The 20,871-nt window shown below is 44.9% G+C and overlaps 1 protein-coding gene across 1 annotated transcript; it reads right to left on the bottom strand.

Moving 5' to 3' along the window:
• Positions 1-2,554: 2,554 nt before the first annotated feature.
• On the bottom strand, positions 2,555-19,741 carry LOC104075429 (protein spire homolog 1-like). The gene is made up of 15 exons (XM_009575930.1): positions 19,501-19,741; positions 18,657-18,688; positions 17,999-18,163; positions 17,124-17,249; positions 13,708-13,869; positions 11,545-11,613; positions 10,929-11,058; positions 10,361-10,485; positions 8,962-9,037; positions 8,260-8,411; positions 6,959-7,090; positions 5,557-5,621; positions 4,684-4,711; positions 4,130-4,272; positions 2,555-2,967 (listed from the first exon to the last, which is right to left on the bottom strand). Exons 1-15 carry the CDS (start codon positions 19,739-19,741, stop codon positions 2,796-2,798), a joined length of 1,818 nt encoding a protein of 605 aa, XP_009574225.1. The 3' UTR covers positions 2,555-2,795.
• Positions 19,742-20,871: the final 1,130 nt, after the last annotated feature.

The raw sequence follows: 20,871 nt of genomic DNA, 5'->3' as shown, positions 1-20,871 counted from the left end.
GGCGCCTAGCTGGGGTGAGCCGCCACGCTCAGAGGGTCACTCCTCAGAGGCCCCATGCCGAAATAAAAGGTGTCCCAGCTCAGCCCTGCCCGCCCCTCGCTGGCTGCAAAGATCAGTGGGCACAGAGCTAACCCGAGGAGGAAAGAAGATGCAAGCAAGCTCGCCTAGACAGATCTCCCTCCTCTGCTCCCAGTGCCCCAGTCCAGGCTCCTGCCATACCAGTGGTAATAATTAAATTTCTTTTCCAATTTTGCCGTCACGATTCACTACCGGGGTAGGACTGAAGACTGCAGCTGTGCTTTAAGGTACTAGGGGCTGTGTGAAATGCCAGAGCCTGGGGTCAGACGGCTTTCTGCAGTGGTAGGAAAATACCAAAAGTCTAAAGGCAAGTTTCACCCGAACACAACACTAATAACTAGAATCAGTTGACTCTGAGCAGGGAAGGCTCTGGTCCGTATGATGAGAGGAACCAGCAAAAGACTAGAAAAAAGATCAAATCCTGCCGTGTACTTGCAGACGGAAGGCTTTCCTCCAAACCATCACCTTTCAGGGGCACTGAAAAGAACAGGTTTTGCACAGTCACTTCCGCATCCCTGGAAAGTCCTGCCTTTGGTGCCTTTAAGGCTTGGTCCCACATCTGTTCCACACAGAGTCTCCCACTCTGCACCCTGGCTTCAGGCTGCCTGTGTGGTGCCTGTGCCTGCTCCACCCTGTACTCTGTGACTCCCAGGTAAGGCCTAGTCTCTGCTCCCTCCGAAGGGCTCTCCTTGGCCAGGGAAAGGAGATGACCAGGCTCTTTTGGCTGTGTTTAAACAGATGTACATTTCTAGTAAGCCTGCCCCCACAAGCTGTCATGACTTGCCATGGTCAGGAGCAATGGCTGCACGCCAGAGTTGAAGAAGGACTAGATGTCACTCCTGTACAGGGGACAGAAGTTTTACTAGCCCACTCAGGGACCAATGCAACCAGTATAGTAGAGGGGTGATGGCAACATGGGTCCTCCTGACAGCTTGCTAGGTCAGGGATAGGCAGGGAAGGTCAGGCTGTCCCTTAGCATCCCCCCCCCCTCCCCTTTGCCTGTTTGTTCCGCAATGAGGGCATTTCCTCACCCCACTCATGGTCACAAGGTAGGAAAAGGGGAAGCCAGTAAAAAGACCCCATGTGGCACCACAGCAGATGTGCAAGAGACAGAACCTAGAACTGCCTTTGCTCTCCAGGTAAACTGAAGTCTACCTCAGTGCCATACAGATACCTTCTCTCCATACTGCTGGATCCAGGCTCTGAGAAGCATTTTGGGCTTGCACATTAATCAAAACAGGCTGATCTCAGCTCATTTCTAGCTCTGTCTAAACTACCTCACTCAGCAAGCATCCAAGAGCGCCTCATGCCCCCGGCCCCACAGTGTGCCCGTCTTGCCAGCAAGCGCAGCTGTGGCTTGGCTGCCCTTCCCTGCAGCCTGCAAGGAGCCCACCTGCCTGATATGGATGTGCCTCCCAGCAGCACTAGCGATTAGCACATGCAGGAGAGGACCTGGGCAGGCAGGCTGCACCCCTCCTAATTGACTGAAGGAAGAGGAACACTTGAACTTGCTCCAAAAGGAAGCACAAGCTCCAGCTTCCCCACATTCATTTACTTGCAGAGCTTGCCCAAACCTGCAAGTAGGCGTCAGCTTGCAGACAGGCAGTTTAGAGGAAGCAGAGTTAGGCCAGCACAAGTCAGCTGGAGGTATTGACCCTTCTGGCAGTTTGGATGCAGACCTTGGGCTCAGCTTAAACATGTCTGTCTTCTCCTCTATCTAGAAGAACTGGCCCTTCCCAGCCATTATTTTTTTCAGCGTGACTCATTCCAACTACAAGTCCATTGTATCCTTCAACACTGTCTATCCGGGCCCTGCAAAACACACCAGGGAGAACTCCATCAGAGCACCTACACCCCTTCTATACAGGCAATCCCTGCGGAGAAACAGATATACTATCAAATATCCCATTTTTGGTTTTAAAGCACACAAAGAATTTATCAAAACGTTCTTTATTTTTCTAGAATGTCATACGTTCTAATAGTCCAGTTTAGCTTAGGGCAAAGCTTAAGGCCAATAGAAAGAGCAAGAATCTCTTGAGAACAACCATCTGCCCCTCAGGTGATAATGGCACTGAGTTATACTAGGTACTTCAGTGACATGCACCAGAGAGTTCTGGTGGCAAAGCACAAAAAAAAAAAAAAAAAAAAAAAAAAATCGAGAGCTAGCTTCCTAAGCAAGCAGACTGAGCAGGCTGCCCGACTGTAGCCATCGCTACAGTGTTACATGCATCAGAGCAGTGAGATTTAAGTGCTTTTTAATGAGTTATCAGAAAGAAGTAAGTGTTTGCAAAATGCATGGTGATGTGAGCACATAACTGAGAGCTCCACTTTCCAAGCCTCTCAGGAATAGAGGTTTTAGGTTAAAAGTTTCCCTGTACTCATTACACAGGGCGAAGTCTGTTCAGCAATGAATGCAAACAGTGCCACAGAACAATGACAACTGCAGGTGCAAAGGAGGAAATGCTAGAGGCGTGATAGTGCTTCAACATTTATTTTCCCCAAAGACACATAAAAAGAATTAAAACAGTTCTAAAAACCACAAACCTTTATAATACTTCACAATACATACATACTAGCTGTGCTTCCTGCTCAGACTAACCAGCAGGGAGGTCTTTTATTCAGGCCTTTATGTCAGTAGGTGCATAAAGCTGTTTCATTTACTTCAGGTACAGAACAAGTGACAGGAGAAATGTATGGTAGAGTCATTCCAGTTTGGTTCAAGGCCAGGAAGTTCTCCTGAGAGGGATGCTCTGCTGTTGACTGGAACTCATGTTCAACAGGTACTGCTCACATCGCATACAGATGTCTGCTGTCAGCCAGTCTGCCATGGTCCCTGTGTAACAGCACAGAGGCTGTGCTAGGCAATGGGGTTCCAAAATAACGGGTACACTGGAGTGGGAGAGGGAAAAAGAAAAGCAGGAAAGCTGACCTAGGTTTCTGTTAGAGGGCATGGTGCTCTTCCACCCTTCCCCCACACATGATCCAACACTGCTAAGCAATTTAGCTAAATGCGTGAGTTCAACAGAGCAGTCAGTTCCACTTAGGAAGGCTACTAAGCACCAGAACAGCTTCATTTACTGACAGCTTCTCTCTATCGACAGTATGTCAGCCAAAGGGCTAATGGATATCTGTGGTTGATCCAAGGTTATGGCTGCATCCTTACACTGTAGGATTTTTTTTGCCATCCTGAAGTATGGCAGTAATGCAGTCACTGAGACCTCCTCTGCAGCACCTGCATTATAAGACAGACCAAACCACTGCCCCACACAGTTAATTTCAGTAGTGAACACTACCCCTGATTTTTGGCAACTGAAGTACAAGCCTTTGAACCAGAAACTGCTGTGACTTTATTTTGGCTACATTGAAGAATGGTTTCGGAGAGAAAAGATACCTGTTCCCCCAGTAGAATATATAACTTATTTGGAAAGAAGAGAACAGATAATGTATTTTTCCAGTCCTAGATACTGCACTTATACCCACAAGGTCTGTCTTTTCCACCCAGAACTGCCAAAAGCTCTTTTTGAGATAGTTCCCTTTCTGGGAACAAAAAGGAAAGGGTGTCTGTATGTGTGTGGAGAGACTGAGAAACCATTTGTGGCATTACTCTTCAGTCAGTTATACCTGAGACCATTACCATATTTTATTTCTAGGTAGAAGGGGACTACTCCTGGGTTGTGGTGACAGACTGCCAGCTGTGGGGGATAGAATATAATGGGGTCTGGAAATTCTCATACAAATGAAGCTGTTGCAAGGAACCTTCTATGTCTGGGCTAATATGGACACTTCTTAATCCATGTCAGAAACCTGATAGCTAAAAAGCAAAATGGATTTCAGAGCACCTACATGTCCTCCCTTTTGGCCATCTAAAATCCACAATATTTCCAGAGAAATGTATACTAGTTAGACCAGTGCATGAACCAATCATTCAGCATAACATTCAGCTGACCAGCATAATACTACATACTGCTGTCTGCATGTTTGTAGACTTGCATATACAAGTAACTGGTAATATCTTTCAAGGTAAAAACAGAACATCCCTGTCCCAGCTTACCCAAAACAGTCCCAGTGCTCTATTTCATGCAGCAACTCTGAGCTCTTCTGTTCTTGAGTAGCTGGGTTCTCCTCTCTGGAGAGTCTCAAAAGTTTTAGGAAGTGAAGTGGGAGATGTACACACGTTCTGAAGGGCATGGACATCTAGAATCACAGCACAAGTCACCTGAGTTCTCAGGGAAACACATCCTCCTTCTTAGCAGGAAAATTTGCATGGCATGCAATTGATTTATTGGTGCACTTAGAAGATAGACATTAATGCAGTGAACTTTCTGACCCTTGTATAAATAGAGCACAGAGTAATTGCAACCACTTTACACAGGATGAAAGAAAGAGGAACCAGAGTTGTTTTAGCTGAGTTTGACAAGAGATGTCTGTGGCAACCTGGCTGCTTTTGCACCTTGTGATATTCCCTCTTCTATTTTCTTAGAGACAAGCCAGAGAGTAGATTTGAGGTATGAGTGGGATGAAGGAAAGCTTCCTATGACTAGGTGAGGTGCAGGGAAAACAGAAAATGTAAAAAACCCCGTATGTTGTTGTAAAGACTAGACTTGCCTTGATGCAGCAGTCACAGCAGACAACACTAAGAGAAAAAAGTTCCCAGCATTATCATTTGAGTAAAGCTCAGCAGATGTCAATATTCCAGCTAAGGGTGACTTTTGCAAGTAAGTCTTAATTTGTGATTGTGGCACAATCACTTGATGGCAAAGTGAGCAAGCTTAGAGCTCACCTATTCAGTTTGCCAGCCCTCCTATTTATCCCAGTTTAAATCATCTGAAATGAGTCAGCATCCATAGCTTGAAGACTTTATCTGCAAATGCCCATTATTTTTCACCCAGCACTACCACCAGACAGTTACTCAGTTCTCAGTGGTTGTTTACTTGTTGCTTGTAATCAATTCAGTGCTTCACCACTGCTTCAAATAGATTTAAGTGAGCCTTAATGAGCCTGAAGTTCCTCTTCCTCTCCCATGAACAGAAAACCTCTGACAAATAAGTGGATACAAGTAGGTCCAACTCCTTTCCCAGTCACAGGGTCTGGAGTTCACTTTTTCAGTCCTCAGCAGAAGATTCTGGTGAAGAGCCTCTCCAGAACCTGCTCAAGCCCTTGACTGAAGTTAAATCCAACCTTTAGAGCAAAATGCAGAGAGTGATCTCTCAGAGAAATCGAATCTAATACTTGCAGAGTAAATTTGGCTATTGCTACCTCAACGCTAAGAGTTAAAATTGAGATACCACTTCAGAGGCAAGTTTTCCCACATCCTCAGCAGCTGTAGACACTTCAGCCTGGCTTGTGCAGTAAGGCAAAACTGAAGGGCTCAGCAACCTGTTTCTATCCAGTACTACAACTGTTCGAATACTGAGTATTTTCAGCACTGTTCTTTCACTCTTTTCTCCCTCCTCATTCAGTCCTTTTGTACCAGCTCACCTGCTGCAGAGGTAACAGCTGTAAGGCCACTTAAGAAACATCTGCTTATGGCAGCTGAAACAGATCTGTGGAAAGGAAAGTTACTTGTGAATGCAAATGGGAAATATCTTTGTACCAACAGTATCCACTGCCTGCCAAAGAGCAAGCACATAAACCAACCTTCTAAAGGCTTTAGATCCACATACAATAACAGAGGTCCAATAAAGGATAGCAAAGACACAGGAATTAAAAGCTAAAAAGGCAAAAAAAAGTCTTACTTGTAAGGCCAGTGTTTTTATGATGCAGAGGTTCAGGGCAGCTGGCAGACAACAGGAGTTTAAAAAAAGGCTCTTGAGCAAACAATAGCTGTATTGTGCAAGAGTGTAACAGTAGCTAGTTAAGAGAGAGGGAAGAAGAGAGACATTCTTTGAGGTAGACTGCAGCAATCCCAAAGAGATTAAGTCAGGGCAAATTTGAATCCAATCCTGAAGCAAAAAATGAGTCATAAGGAAGCTGATGAGTCGCTTGAACTTTATAAAAAAGAACACATTCATACACAGCTGGCAGTCAAAAGTGATATTATCTTGAGAAATAGAGCTTGAGAAAGCTAAAAAAACTTCAGCAGCAAGAACACAAAGGAGGTATGAGAGCCATTTTAGAATAGGCAAAGAGCAGGCAAATTAAAGCAGGGTTGGTAAGTAAGGTGAGAAGAAAACAAGGATTGAGTCTCAGGAGCATCAGACAGATTGTGGAAGCAGCACAGCACTGCTAGTAGAACCCTTTGGCTCTGTCTATACTACTAAGTGAGTGAGGGCAAGAAGCTGACCCGTAAGCCAAGTAGCACGGACTTCCTCACATCTGTGTTGCAAAGGGCTTGTAGTCACGACATCTGCTCTAGAGGGGCTGGTTGCAACACCCCCTCTAAAGGAGACTCGGTGAATAAGCCAGCAGTTAAGTAGAGTGGACAGCCAACAGTCCTGTGCTGCAGGTCATTCCCTGTCCCCCTCATCTCCCCAGCCTTTGCGTCCACTCAGCAAGGTGGTTTGAGTCAGCACAACTCAGGTGTGGGAGCCTGAGTTAAGAGCTTTTGTTTCACTGTTTAGCAGTACCAAACCTCAATTAATTACTTTGTGATTTCAGAGCTGGCCAACAGTCGTGGCAGTCAGCTCTCCTAGCGTGGAAATAACAGACAAGAAGTATCAAGCAAAGGCTGGGTTACTTTCTAGGCAACTTACCCAGCTTAAGCTTGATTAGAAGCCATCACCACACAAGTGTTAAAAGATGTTTTACAGCCTAGGGCCTCGGATCAGCTGTAGAACAGGATAAGTTGAGGCAGAGAGCGCCTCAGCAGTTCAGCACTGAAGGCTATGAAGCCAACCAGCTTTTGAAAAGGCAAGGACAGCACAAAGAGAAGGAAACATACCTTTGCTCTTGGAAAGACACCATCACTACCTCCTTGGAAGAAGCCTTGCCCTTCCAGCACCATCATTGCATATCTAGTTCCAATCAGCTCAGCAATGGTTGGTGATGGCCACTTGGTAGGAAAGGGACAGTCCTATTGAAAGACAGAAGTTAAGCATCAGAGAAAGCTGAAGGAAGCAGATATTTGGAAGGACATCCTCAAAACTGGGTCCCAAAAGGCTCGGGAGCATTTGTACCCAAAACTCAGTTTTGCCAGTGATGGGGAGTATCAGCTGACTCTTTGACGATACTAGCAGAGAAACTACTACAGGGGTTTTAGTAGTTGCTATAGTTTTCAAGCAGCTTCCTGACACCTCATTAGGGAAGCAGGTCCCTCGGTCACCACAGTAGTTAATACCACCTCCAGAGCCAGTCTCTGAGAAATTCTACCCTTTGGTACAGACCACAGCACAGATGGCACCCTGGCCCCTCCTAGGTACAGGATCCCTTTCCACAGCACAACACTCTCTTGCCTTCTCTTTCCCAAGATCCACTGGCCCCACACAAACGGCAGCTATGGTCTGGTGGTCAACCAGGAGAGACAACAGTGCTTTTATCCCCAGGTGGGGAGCCCAACCCACCTGCATCCCCCACCACACTGCCGAACAGAGTGGTCACACAGAGTTATGGTCAGTTTAGAGACTTGCTAGGGGTGGGGCAGGGAGGGATGCAGAAGGAAAGAAGGGGGCGAGGGCACAGCACACCTTGTCAGGGCAGAACAGGGTGAGGCCATGATTCAGAGTGTTGCACAAAACCCAGCACTGCTCCCACAACAGTCATTCAGAGCCTGATGACTTTAGTACCGCATACATTTAAAAGTCACTGATGCTGTGCTATCTACATTTTGTCAACAACTTGTTCCCTTTACTGCAGCTTAAAGGGAGTATGTGAACCTATCAGAATCTAGAAAGAGTGAGGGGAAATAGAGAAAGCAGGACAGTCCCACTGCCAACTAAAGTCTGCTTGAAGAAGCCTTGACGGACACTTTCAAGCAATGCAGTGGTATTTTTCTTTTCTTGTATGAGGAACAACTTCATTTCATATCATTCAAACTTGGAAGCCTCCACAAGGACACTACAGCATCCAGTCTTCTCAAACTGTCTCCAAGGAGAGAATAATATCCCAACTTAAGATCAGTATAGAAATACGGCCTAAGATAAAAACCACAGAACATGCTTACTGCTTGCACAAGGATCAAGGTGCAAGCTCTGGTTGCTACCAGGTGTATCAGACCAGGCTTGCTAGCTGACATGCCGCACTTACAAGTTCCTTGCTTTGAAGGCCTCTCTCTAAAGATTTGGAACTTCCTCTGTAAGGAGGCAGCTGCTGTTGGCCAGCATTCAGGAAACCATTAGGTTTAATGTCTCCTAGTGTAGGTGCACTCATGGGAGGATATGTGCAATTTGCAGTGAGACCTGGATAGGAAGAGAGAGTTTTAGGGTGCAGAAAACCAACTGGCAGCTTCTAAGTATTCATCCCAAAAGCTGAATGCTCAAGAGCGCTACACTGCCTTCTGAAGGTAGCAAGGCTTACATCTCTCCCCCTCAACCCCCATCAGCTCAGATCACAAAAAGCAGAGGTTACAGTAATTATCCTTGTCAGTAGGCAGTGATGAGGCTTCATTAGCACCACTTAGTTTAATAAAATCAAGTGGTGCACTTTCTACTTGAACATTCAAAACACTCATTTAGCTTTTACTTTGAATTCCAGTTAGGCCTCTGGGGACTTGCTATCATTGTTTTGAAGCTGCAGGAGCTATACAAGCTTCAGTCAACTGCAGAGGAATGGTTTTCTAAGGGCGCGTCCCCAGACTCATTATTTAGTGTTGGAGCTTCTCCTGTAAAGTGTCTTCAGGTGATCAGAAAGAAAGTGTACAGCGAGCCCAACCTAAGGCTTTGGGAACCCAGCAGGCCACTGACCATACTTTGTTACCTGCTTTAGAAGTGCAGCTAGAAGTACACTGACCTGTGCTGTTGCAGGATACTACTGATGACCTGGTTGAGGCAAGCCAGGTGCTGGAAGGCAGCTTGGGAGTGGCTTCCTGTAGACCAGAAGACAGGATGTTCTTTAGCTGCATACAAGAGACACCAAGTCCACTTCCTCAGAAGTGCTGCTGCTAAACAAAACCCAGGATACCCAGGACTAACCAGAAATGTTCAAGGCTCAGCCTTGAAAAGTGGAAAAGAGAGAGAAATCAATGTGGTACATTTAGCAACTTTATATTCTCAGAGATAATAGCAAGTTAAATCCCCCCACAACCAGAAGGCTCCAGCCAAGCTAGTGAAATTTCAAATTCATCTCTCACACAAGTTCAATGCAGATACTAGTCTTAAATTTTCATCTGTTCAGGAACCAACGCCACAAAATCCTCCCTATACAACTCTCAGAATACATTGGAACCATTTTCTTTGCTCCAGCTCACATGTAGCAACACTGGAGAACAGTTCAAGAGACTGTGCCCCACTAATCCAACTCAAACCCAATGCTGTATCTCAACAGCATTGTTTCTAGCTTCTCTAGAAAAGCAGAAAACAAATCTGATTATATTAGTCTCCATATGAAGGTCCTTCTAGTTTAGCAGTAATACATCACCCACAGGGTTCTCAAATGCTGAACATTCCTACAAGTAGCACACACTTGTGCAAATATAGCTAAGATTTTCTGCTTTTATTAATTCATATCCGTTTTCCTCAGTTAAGCAACTGCATTTCAGACAGAAATGTTTACAGAAAACAGATTCCTGTTTGTATGCCAGTGCATCTGTGCTAGACATGATGTGTTAGGGCTTAAGTTCTGTTCCACAGAATTTCTGAATATGCTCAGACTGAATCCCGGAACTAAGCAGTCAAGCTTTTCATGCTCAAGCCAGGAGTTAAAGAACCCAGAGACTATGTATCATGGTTTATTGAAAAATGGTGCTCCCAAAATTGCTCCACAGGCAGAATAGTGGGAATTCACCAGTGAAGTTGCTTCCTGAAAATAAATCATGAAGTTTTCCTTCCACAAGCTCACGTACCACATGAAATGCAAATACATCAATAGATCTAGCATCAAATGCCTCACTGTGAGGTAAGAGTGGGAATAGTTCTGGCCCATATTTGCCAAACTCCTATGCATATTAAAACTTCTGCAAGATCTAGTTTTAAGAGACCAGAGCAGACTTTGGTTCTATAGGCCGCAGTCATGCCACAAAAAGAAGTGTTTAAATATGGTGTGAGCATCTGTAGAGGAAAGGGCTTCAGTGCACTTAACAGTACCACATTTGTTCACTTTTGAGAGACAAGATTGCCCACACTAGGATTTGAACCTGACGTTCCAAACTACGTGTGTAGCCTCTCCAGAGTCCTTTCATTTAAAGCCTTACCTGAACTCCTGGTCCCAGCTGCTGTGTTGTAGTGTTGACAATTTTAAACTCGGTACTGGCATCTTGGAGAGTTAAGAAACTGTCACTTGGAGATTTCAAGGCAATATTTGGTGTCACAACCATTTCTGCAGGGGAGAGGGGGAACAAAAAACCCCATACACACAGACAAGATAAGATATTGTGCTGCGACAAAAAACCGACAAATTTGCTACCCACACATCAGAATTTGAGATTTGGCTAGACTTTGTCCTGGTAGTTACATAATCTTTTCGTTTTAGGTGATAGTCAAAATCCTGTTCTCTCACTTAGTGGACAGACAAATTAGAACAATCATAAAAAAGGGGTAAGTTGAAACATCTTTTGAGTCTTAATAAGCCACAAACAGATTTTCTAGAAAGAACTATTCTTATGCACAGCACCTCTATCACACAAAATTTGCATTCCCACCTCCCTTGCATTATACATGCTATGGAAAGGATAAGCGGGCTTTCATTTCAAAGACCATCCATTATTTTTAGTCAACGCTGACTTCACTTGCATGCTTGATAGGTCACTTTGTAGCACGTACCTTTGGGGCTGCTCCCATTTTTCCTTGCTGCTGATGACAGAAGCTTCTGTGGTCGTTTTATTTCTGCCATGAGCTGTTCGTGCCAGCTGGACTCCCGTGGCACCCACTCTTTCAGCTTCCTCTCCAGCACCTGCAGGCAAAGAGTAGCACCAGAAAGAGTCAGTGGACAGAGCAAGGAGACCAGTGGTGACCGAACTACTCCTTCAGCAATGGCACAGTTTTATAAGTGCCTCCCACTCAAGAGGGCACTGGGCCCTGCACACAAAAGACACATGAGAACCTTTAGGTAATGTATACTAGAATACTTCAGCAACTCTCAAATTTGAAACTGAGAACTCCAGGAGTACTTTCAGGACCACAAAATGTTCCAAATGGAAGAAGCAGCGGAGGAAGTAGGGAGATTGCTCATCTTTTTCCTCTGAAGATGTCACCTCCCATTTTCCTAACCCCATGTTTTGGCAGGAGGGTCTGCCCAAAAGTTAAGTATGGTTAATATATCCCCCTCCCAAATCCAAACTAGTAGCTAAGACATTAGCTGTATATTCCTAGAAACTGTCCTGTGAACTCCAGAATCATCTTGTTTTGCTATCATTAGATGCAGCACCAGGTCACCTACAGGCTTTAGATGAGGCTTGGGAGCAGCTACATCAACTTCAGGGGTCCCGTGTTTTTGCTCGATGATCACCTGAAAGAGCAGAAATGCTTAAGCAATAGTTCTTTCTCTACTGGTATACCCTCCCATTCAGTGGCACAGTGAATGACTCACATCAGGATTTGGGAATGGGGGAGGTGGGGAAGGCATAACAAAACTGAGTTGAGAAGTGTAGAATGATGAGGTTTACTTATGTGGGTTTTTGGTAGAGACAGATTTGCCTGTGGCAAACTAGAGGCAATCAGAACTGCTGCACAGCCCTTTGAGGCTTGCACAAGAAGCATAGAGCCTTCTAGCCCCAGCAGCTCACAAACTGCTCTGAGAAGCCACTGAAAAACATTGTACTCAGATTTTAATGTCAGGAGTGATCCTGACAAGCACCATGGTCACATCACATTCATCGGTGAGAACTCAGCTCCAGGGAGGAGAGTAATTGAATGGGCTAACAAGACTGTAACAAGAACTGCAGCAGCAGGCAGCTGTATGCATAAGCTAAAGTCCCAGAGACTGGCTTACAGCCCTACATAAACTAGGAACAATAGCAAGATAGAATTGCAGGGCAGGTATTCATGTGAGGCAGACTGTCTCCCTCATCAACACCTGTGCTTACTGCATAGGGGAGAACTGACAAAAAAGTCAAGTTGCACATGCATGTCTTTAGCTGCCTTGTTCACTTATTCTTACTTTGAGGCTATGCCATTTACTTTCCCTGTGTGTACAACTTCAGAACACGTGGGAGTGCAGGTAGAACAACACTACAGCTTCCCACACTCGCTGTGCTTTCATTCATTTGCAAATTAGACCACTGCTTGCTAGAGAGAAGCTTTAAAATAACTTTGCAGATGGGGAAATACTCGTTTGAGAGCCTTCACAAAGACCTGAGCAGTAGCACTCTATGCTTTCTTCTAGCATTTCTGACTACTGCTTTTCAAACATGATTCTGCTTCTTGTCGACCACAGAAAAAAATTAAAAAAAAAACAAAACAAAAGAAAGAAAAAAAAAAAATCAAGACCCAGTTCATCCTGCCACCTTGAGTTACGGTTCTGTACTGCACAGTGCATTGATACATAGTACATTGCACAGAACAGAAGTCGTTATGATGTTTTGTCTCCTTTCCACTACTATTAATTTATATATCAATCAAGATATCATCTCCAGAGAAATGTCATAGCCCTATCTGAAGGCTGGAGCCACAGTCAAGACAAGCAAGAGCTGGGCTTTTATAGAGGTGCATCGTTTATCTGAGGCTTTTAAACCCCCTGCACTCTAGCAGCAATAACAAGGAGAAAAAAGCTGATGTCTAGTGTGGTATGCAAAGTTTTCACTTTTTAAAATATCTCTCTTTATTACAAGTAGAGTTGCGTCTCATCTTCTGCCAAGACGTCTGTTTGCAAAGCACACCAATGCCACAAAGCCTTATGCCAATGTTTTAGATCTGCTCATCATTCCCAGCTCAAGCTGCAGCAAGCGAACAGCATCACAAACCTTTAGAGACACCCCAGACATTTTTGTATCTGGTCGTTTTCACCAACCATACACATTGTTGGAAGCCCCTACCACTTGAGTCAGCACAGCAGCTGCCCCTGGAAGGGGCTCAGCTTTTTTTACCCCAACTAAACTCCTGCAGTAGCTTGTATACACTGCCTAGAGACCTCTGCCTGAGGCTGAGCAAAGGACTCGCTCAAAAGTGCTTTTGCACTTGCACACATTCCAGGAAGGCAAGGAAACTGGTAAGAGATGCCAGGCACAGCTCAGCTCCAGGAGCCTGGGAGGACACAAGTGTCCAAGGTGGAAAGCATAAGCAGGCAAAGGTCTGTTTCATGTAACTGTTGTGTTCAAGGCAGCATAATTGCTCCAGGGAAGGGAGTGGCTGACCCCTGGAGGGAGAAAAAGTTTACCATCCAGCTTCATGAAAGCGTGGCTACCCCGACTTAAAAAGTTACTGGAAGTGAAGCACTTGGGTGATCTAATGTTGAGCTGCAGCTGAGAGGGAGACTCAGACACTTCTGGACTTGGAAGTACCTTTGAGAAAGACAGGCTTTTGGAGGAGAGGTCTCAACAAATTCTGCTTGGAAATGAGGTAGACCAGGTGGTTTCAAAGTTGTCTGTTGACTCTAGTCACTCACCTTCCGAAGGGTGTACCTCTTGTGCTGAATATCATCCAAAAGTAATTCATAGGGAGAGCGGATACATTCTTTTGGAGGCGCGTGACGCTGTGGTCGCTCAGTGGCCTTGCACAGCCTCACACCATTCTGCAGTTCACGGATGACATTGGGCCACAGGGATGCCTTGGAAAAACCAGTGAGGGCCAAGTCAACAGCTGGCTAGAATGCACGGAGCAGCATCCCCTCCCTCCATGTAATAGGGCACACTTGGCAACTGAAGTAATTCAGAAACACAGAAGTATGTCCTTAACACCCCCTTCAACTCAATTCCAGATCAGGGCACAGTACCAGAGCAGAGAATTGCTTTTCTTTGCAGAAGTTAATTTACAACGAGGGATCTGCGAGCTGGCTCGCCAGGCTTATTTCCAAATTTTGTCATTAACTTTATGAACATACTTCAGCAAAATATATGAACATACTTCTGCTGCCAGGTAGCTAGACCCATTTTCTTGAAAACCTACTTCCTGCAAGTGCTCCAGGTGCCAGAGTTTTTTCATATTATTGGATCCTAGGAAACACTGGGAATGAAATCCCAAATCTTACCATTAAAGTCCTCTGAACTTTCAGAAACCAAGGGTTGAAAGGCCCACAGACAAAAGAGGAAGACAAGGGGAAAGGGATTTCATACTTTAACCTTCACAGCAGCATATGTTAGCAGTTTCAGCCTGGAGACACAAGCTGATAACTCTGACATCTGCTCGTCCTGTTCCTGTATTAATATCTGAGGATGCTCAGGCATGCAGTATAACCCAACAAAGGTTAAAGACAGGGAAAAAAGAAAAATCAACTCAATAGCATGTTTAGACAACATTGTAATGGAAGTGCTAAGTCAACAGCTTATCTGGATCCCAACGGCAAACTGAGTAAGAACAAGTGATTGTATTATAAACAGTGAAAGGGAAGCAAAACATTTTAGAAAACTGCCTCAGAACAAAGTTTCTGACTTAGACTCCTCTCCCTTTTCAACTTACAGTATGAAGCATCTTCTCTCAACTTATCCCTTCAGATATCTTGGTATAATATCAGAAGAGTCTTATGCAAGCTCTGACTGATGGCTGCCTTCAAGGAGACGGATTTTTTGTTGGATTGTTTTAGCCTGGCTTTGGTACAGTCATACCTCAACTCCAGAGAACTAGAACTGTCAAAGAGTGACCATACACTAGCCATATCTCCTAGGCTATACTTACTATTGTGTAAGAGAACACATAAAAGTCTCTGGGCAAACTGATCAGTATTACAGACCTTTGAAATAGCTTATCCTGAGCTGTTTGCACTTTCTAGAGTTTTATTTCTCATGGTGACAGAACTTGACTGAAAGATAAGACCTGAAGAGAGACTTCTGTACTGTAATACTGCCACATTAATTTCAGGACAAGAATTGCCTTCAGCTGGCCATTTCAGAGCAACTCGTACACCCAAAACATTTTTCAGATGTAGGTGACATCATTATCACTCATACTTCTCTTACCCTACTGACTGGATCACTACAATTATTCTACCTGGGCCATCCCATGTATTGTCAAATGCCACATAAACTTCCCACACCTGTTCAATGCAACACAAAATGCTACAACACTCCAAAGCCATTGCATTCAGTTCAACAGATGAGCGGTAGACAGCTGTGTTCCTAAGAGATCTCACTGCTTAGATTTCAAGGTGAAGATTGCCTTGTGACATGTACGGATAAGCTCTGCTGAAACTGTACAACCCTGCACGCTATCAGGCTGTGGTCTGTTTCAGAAGGCCTGTTTCATAGCAGTCAACATGAAAAAGTGCGATCCACAGAGAGCATTAGCTGTTTGGCACCACTCAAGGCATCAGCTCTAGTCTGTGGGATCCCAGTGAAGTTGGCATCCTGGTTATTTTAAACTCAAGAGTTTGTCAGAGCGATGCAATCAACTGGTGCTTAGGGACTTGGAAACTAGAGGCAGAGGATTTGCAACAGACATCCTGCTTTTGGAATTCATGTCCCCTGAAGGAGCAGAGGCCAAATACACTGGCCTTCAGGCCACACAGCAAAGCCCATGTATTTATTCATGTATTCCCTGCAGAAAAGAGCTATAGCAGTTGATGAGTTTGTGGTTTGAGATAGCTTGCCAGTTTATTTTAATAGATCACAAAATTGAGAATATGCCCAAACACACATTTCACAAACATTTTCATACGAATAGTTTGAGCACGCTTCAAAGCAAGTGCTATTTAGACAAAGGAAGCGAGTCCACAAGTCTCTCGGGGCTTGCCGTTTGTCTCCACAGACTCCAGACTACAGTGCATTTGTTTATGCTGGGCAGAGCTCCAGCCAGAAGAGCTATTTGTTTCTGATTGAGCCCTGACAGTGTAGGGCCTTGAAAAGAATAGAATAAGTTGCTTTCTCTGCCCCAAACACACAGTCCAAGATCTATGGAAGGACAGAATGGAAAGATAAGAAGGTAGGAGCTACATCTCCAGCCTCACCCTCCTTCACCCCTTTGAGCTGCTGGAGCTGTACAACCACAAAGATGGACAAAACTACTGGCCTTCAGTCTCCTCCAGCCCTGAACCAGCACAGACCCCACATAATAAGAGTGAACTAATCCACCCTAGTACTACCACCAGCTGAACATTTTTCTGGGAGTTTTCAGTCCAGCTACAAGAAAGGAACAGATTGCTTTTGGCAAGTGTCAGTTCCTGCCTAGAGCTGGAGTTTGGGGCTCATTTGCAGGAAGAAATAGCCTGAGTAAGTGCTTGTGGACACTTACTCCAAAGACTGCCTCCAACTGCATTTTCAGAAGTGGTTGAAGTTGAACCACAAAGTGCAGAATAAATGTCCACATGAGGTTAACACACAAAATAGTTTAACTTCAAGTTCCCTCCCCAGCTTGTTTTGCAGACAAGTCTTTAATTACTTAAGCTCTTGAACAACCTAAGAAGTCTTGTTTGTGTTCAAGCTCTACTTTTCATAGAAGCATCAATGGAAAGCCTCAGAGAGCCAAGGTAGACAAAAAACCCCAACCTCCCCCATAATGAAGGAATTCAATCCCTCACCCAGTGTTTTTCCTTCTTCTGAAGGGGATTTTCCACCAAATGTTCCACATCCATTTTTCTCAGACTCTGAGAAGCAAACACATGAGGTCATTACCTTGCACTGTTCAGTGATTTCCTATCTATCCAGTATAAATTACCAATGTTAATCTGAAAAGCCCAGAAGCCCCAAATACCCAAACTTTCAAAACCTACAATAAATTACTAATATGGTGCACAGACAGTAGCCTTTCACATTGTGAAAATATACCTTCAGATAGGTACTCCATTTCTAGTGCAATGGGAAGGTTACTTTAGAGCTAGGTGAGTGTGTGAAGGTAGAGGGAATAGCAGCTGAGGGGTGATCCCAAATGTACCTCTTTGGAGGTCTGGATGATGGTCACAAGCTTCTGAAGTTCCATATATTCAGTAAACAGGCTCCTACAGGTCATTTCATAATGGCTGGTAGCCTCAGAAGGCCTGGACAAGTGCTCCTCACAGGCCTGAAAGAAGTGCAGCTATTTAAGAGAGATCTTGAAATGAAAAAACATGGTAGGATGGAATAAAGCAAGATTCAGTTTTCTCAATCCATGGTTAAAAAACATCTTCCTCACAGCCCCTTTGTATCTTTTTTTTTTTTTTCTATTGCAGATGCAGAGGAACAAAGCAGCATGATGTCCAGTTTTATATGTACAATAATGTAAGTAGCTGTGTAATTTATATATCTTGTTGTCCATAAGGTGTGCTTTGAAATAAGTACCTGGAAGGGGAAGCCTCCAGTGCAGACAAAGCACAAAAAACACAGCAGGTGGAGCCACTTGCCCAGTTCTTTTCCCCTGCCCTGAGGGATGGGAAGTTTCTCATACCTTTAAATTATGGTTGAGAGGAAAGTATTTGTTTGAGACATTCAAATCTCAGCTCTTGCAGAAACTGAATACTATGGACGAGTGACTTTTTTCAATATCCATAGCCTTCTAGGTATCAAATTTGGACACTATGTACAGAAGGACTTCGTAGACACAGCTGTGTGAGAGCCATGCTCAGTCTTCCTTCTTAATTCTTTTCCATAGGCACCTGCATGCACCTAAGATGGTTTTGCCTTTTCCCTCCGATGGGAAAGCCACATGCTCCCTCTATGTCCTCCAACAAGCTACCCAGCTTTTTCCCAGAAATGGCCTTGCCCCTTGGTTAACAGCATTGTTCCAGCAATTCCTCTAAAGCTACTATATTTACTAAGTAGGAAGAAGGAAACCTTGATAACATCCTGCAGGGTGACTGCTGGTTTCATTGGCTCATCATCCAGTTTCAGCATGAGGCACAGCAGTTTCTCCAAAGGTTCACTCAGTTCTCGCTCCACTTGGCTGTCGATTCCCCAGTCCAGGGCTTCATAGATCACCACTCCCAAGTACTCCAACAGCTGCAGACAGAGACCAAGGAAGCAGTGCAGCACAAAGTGTTGTGGAGAACTTCACGGCTCTCACTTCCTAGCCATGTGTATACCCTCCACTGCCCCTCAGGGCGAAGCACATCTCTCGGGATGACAGGGGCCCAAAAGGCAGATAGATACTCATCGGGTCACCTGAGATACTCCCTAAATAAGCTGTTTTAAGATTTTTAAATGGCCTTATCTAGCACCTCTAAGTTATCTGTTATTAAGATAAAAAGACTGTGGGCTATTCCACAGCAGACAGCATCTGCGCACATTGTTTCCCAGTCCCATTGTCTTACTTGAGTTCAGTCCTAGCATTTTGTTTTACTTTCCACATTGCAGGGGACAGTGTCACTCTCACAGGGCACAGCAAATTTAAGCACTTTGGTAGTTTCCGAAGACATCTGCGTCTCCTGAGCTAGCCTTCTACTACAGCAGGATTATATCTGCACACATAATGAAGGTGAAGACACAGACTTACCTTGTCCTCTGACTGCTGAATGCTGCCAACATCTGAAAGAGAAAAAAAGAGGGGAGGAAGAGAAAGATAACTGCATAGGCATTGATAAACAGCTTTTAGAATCCCTGTCAAGAGAGAGAAACAGGAAGAATTTTTGGTAATAATGAAACAAACCCCTCTGACTAAGGTCAGTCTCACCTGGGCAAAGTAGGCCTATATTTGGGGACTCCTGGAAAGCAACACAGGATACTCTTCTTGTTGTGAGCATTAGCCCCAAACTACCTGCTGCTGGGTACTTTTTTTGTTTGCTAATAGATATCTAACCACAAGGAAAGCACTGGATCTTTGTCTTCATTCTTTATTACCTTGTCCCTGAAGAGTTAGCCTAGCATTGACCTCTGCAACAGTGCAACCACGTGGTGCATAAGACAAACTTGTTGCCACTCGCTAGCTACACATTGTGACAAAAAAGGGAAACTGTCAATCATAGATCTGGTCGTGAGAGTTACTATAACAAAGGAACCATACATTGGAATATGAACAGATCAGAACATATAACAGAGCCTCAGACTATTTATTTCAAATAACATCAGTGGCAACAAACTTTCCTCCCAGCTATTCCCTAGAACCAAAGGACTCGCTAGAGCACTATTAGAAAAATTAGTAGGTCATACACCCCTATTACCACTCATCTACAATCCTTTCAAATGAAGTACAGGTAGCAGAACAGCTTAATGACAACATATAGAGAGAGGAAAGGGGGGGAAAAAAGCAGGAGAAAAAAAAAAAAAATCCCCACTTTGTCCCCACATTTCAGCCTGTTCTAGGAACAGCCCTTGGCATCCACAGCTACCTATGCTCTTACCAGACTTGTGGTACACCTTGAAGGAAGCAGCACCATCAGCATGGATAAAGATGCTTCCAGGACCTTTTATGAATACAGAATGGAGTGGCGGGCACAGCCCCTGAGCCAACTGCTCCATTTTATAGCAACACTGAAAGCAGACAGCCCAAGCTTGCTCCTCACTTATAGGATGTTCAAAACACCTCAGAATCTCGGCTAGAGAGACCTTTGTGATCCTCTGCTCACACCGTGGAGACTCCATTTTCACCTTTATCTCTCATCTCCACTCTTAGCCTAGGAAGCTTAACACCCCCCTTTCCAGGACAGGCAAGTGCTCATAGCAGCCTTTTATCAGTTCTGCCTCCTGGTTTGCTCTCACCTCCCTTCCCTACAGGTGCAATCATTAATGCCAATTTTGCTCTATCTTTTTAAAGGGACACCACTTTAATCTGTGTTTGTATGAGACTCCTTGAAAGAAAACAGGAAGCATACAACAAAATGGAATCTAAAGAAAAGATAAGACTGTACAAAAATCACGCTCAATTTAACTCCATTGTTTCTAACAAATATATTAATTGGAATACCAATGTTGGCAGGTAAGAAAAAGAGTACATTCAGCTTCAGGCAGAGGGGGAAGGAGGCAGAAAATAATGTCTTATACTCAGGGGAGAAGAACTCACAGAAGACCACAAAAATTCAATCCATTTGATGGGAAACTATTCTGGGAGCACTATTACAGCAATCAACTCCACAGGGCACCCGCATCCACCACAGGCTCCGCTCCTGCCTGGCCTTGACCCTTTGGCCCTGCCACAGCAAATCCCAACAGCTGGGTCTGGGACCAACACATGCAGGGACCAGGCAGGTGGGTGGGCAGCAGGGCCCTTCCTTGTTTGAAATGCTGATACGAATTGCTACTGGTGTGAAGTTAGTTTACCCAGCTTTTTTTGCACTTTGGGCTCTGTGTGTGTGACGGAAGGGGATGGTTGCATGGCTCGTGACGGGGGTCATCCCCTCAAGAACTCTGTTGCTGCCGCAGTGCCTGCAGTGCATCGCAGGGAACCTCAGCTGCTGCTGCTGCGGCTCTGAATGGCCCACGCTCCCGAGGCAGACACTGAAGAACTGTGAGGTTTAAAAAGTGTGAATAACACTCGTAATTTATATTTCTTTCCCTTCTCACTTACGACATTTTGGGAATGCAGTCAGAGTCAGGCCCCGGGCCTTGGAGAGGTGTCTAGGCCAGCGTGCCCTGGCATCACTGGACCATGTGGTGGGTGCTCACGGGCAACATGCCCTGCCGCGACCGGGGAGCTCAAGGCTGGGCCATCTTTTCTGGGTTGCCCCGTGGCCTTTACCCGGCCCCAGGCATCAGCCTGGCCACGGCGCTTGGCC

This window comes from Fulmarus glacialis, unplaced genomic scaffold, assembly GCF_000690835.1.
Source record: "Fulmarus glacialis isolate BGI_N327 unplaced genomic scaffold, ASM69083v1 scaffold44324, whole genome shotgun sequence".
In the NCBI taxonomy this organism is placed as follows: domain Eukaryota; kingdom Metazoa; phylum Chordata; class Aves; order Procellariiformes; family Procellariidae; genus Fulmarus; species Fulmarus glacialis.
The sequence above is the reverse complement of the archived record's forward strand: the minus strand, read 5'-3'. Positions and strand labels throughout refer to the sequence as shown.

What these genes read in the sequence shown, in the direction of transcription:
- LOC104075429 (XM_009575930.1), bottom strand. Translation starts at nt 19,741, where the DNA reads ATGGAGTCTCCACGGTGTGAGCAGAGGATCACAAAGGTCTCTCTAGCC. An exon ending in AGCTGTTACCTCTGCAGCAG is followed by an intron (nt 4,712 to 5,556) that starts GTGAGCTGGTAC and finishes TTTTTCTCTTAG; the next exon opens with TGTTGTCTGCTGTGACTGCT. An exon ending in GAGCACTGGGACTGTTTTGG is followed by an intron (nt 2,968 to 4,129) that starts GTAAGCTGGGAC and finishes CTCCCACTCCAG; the next exon opens with TGTACCCGTTATTTTGGAAC.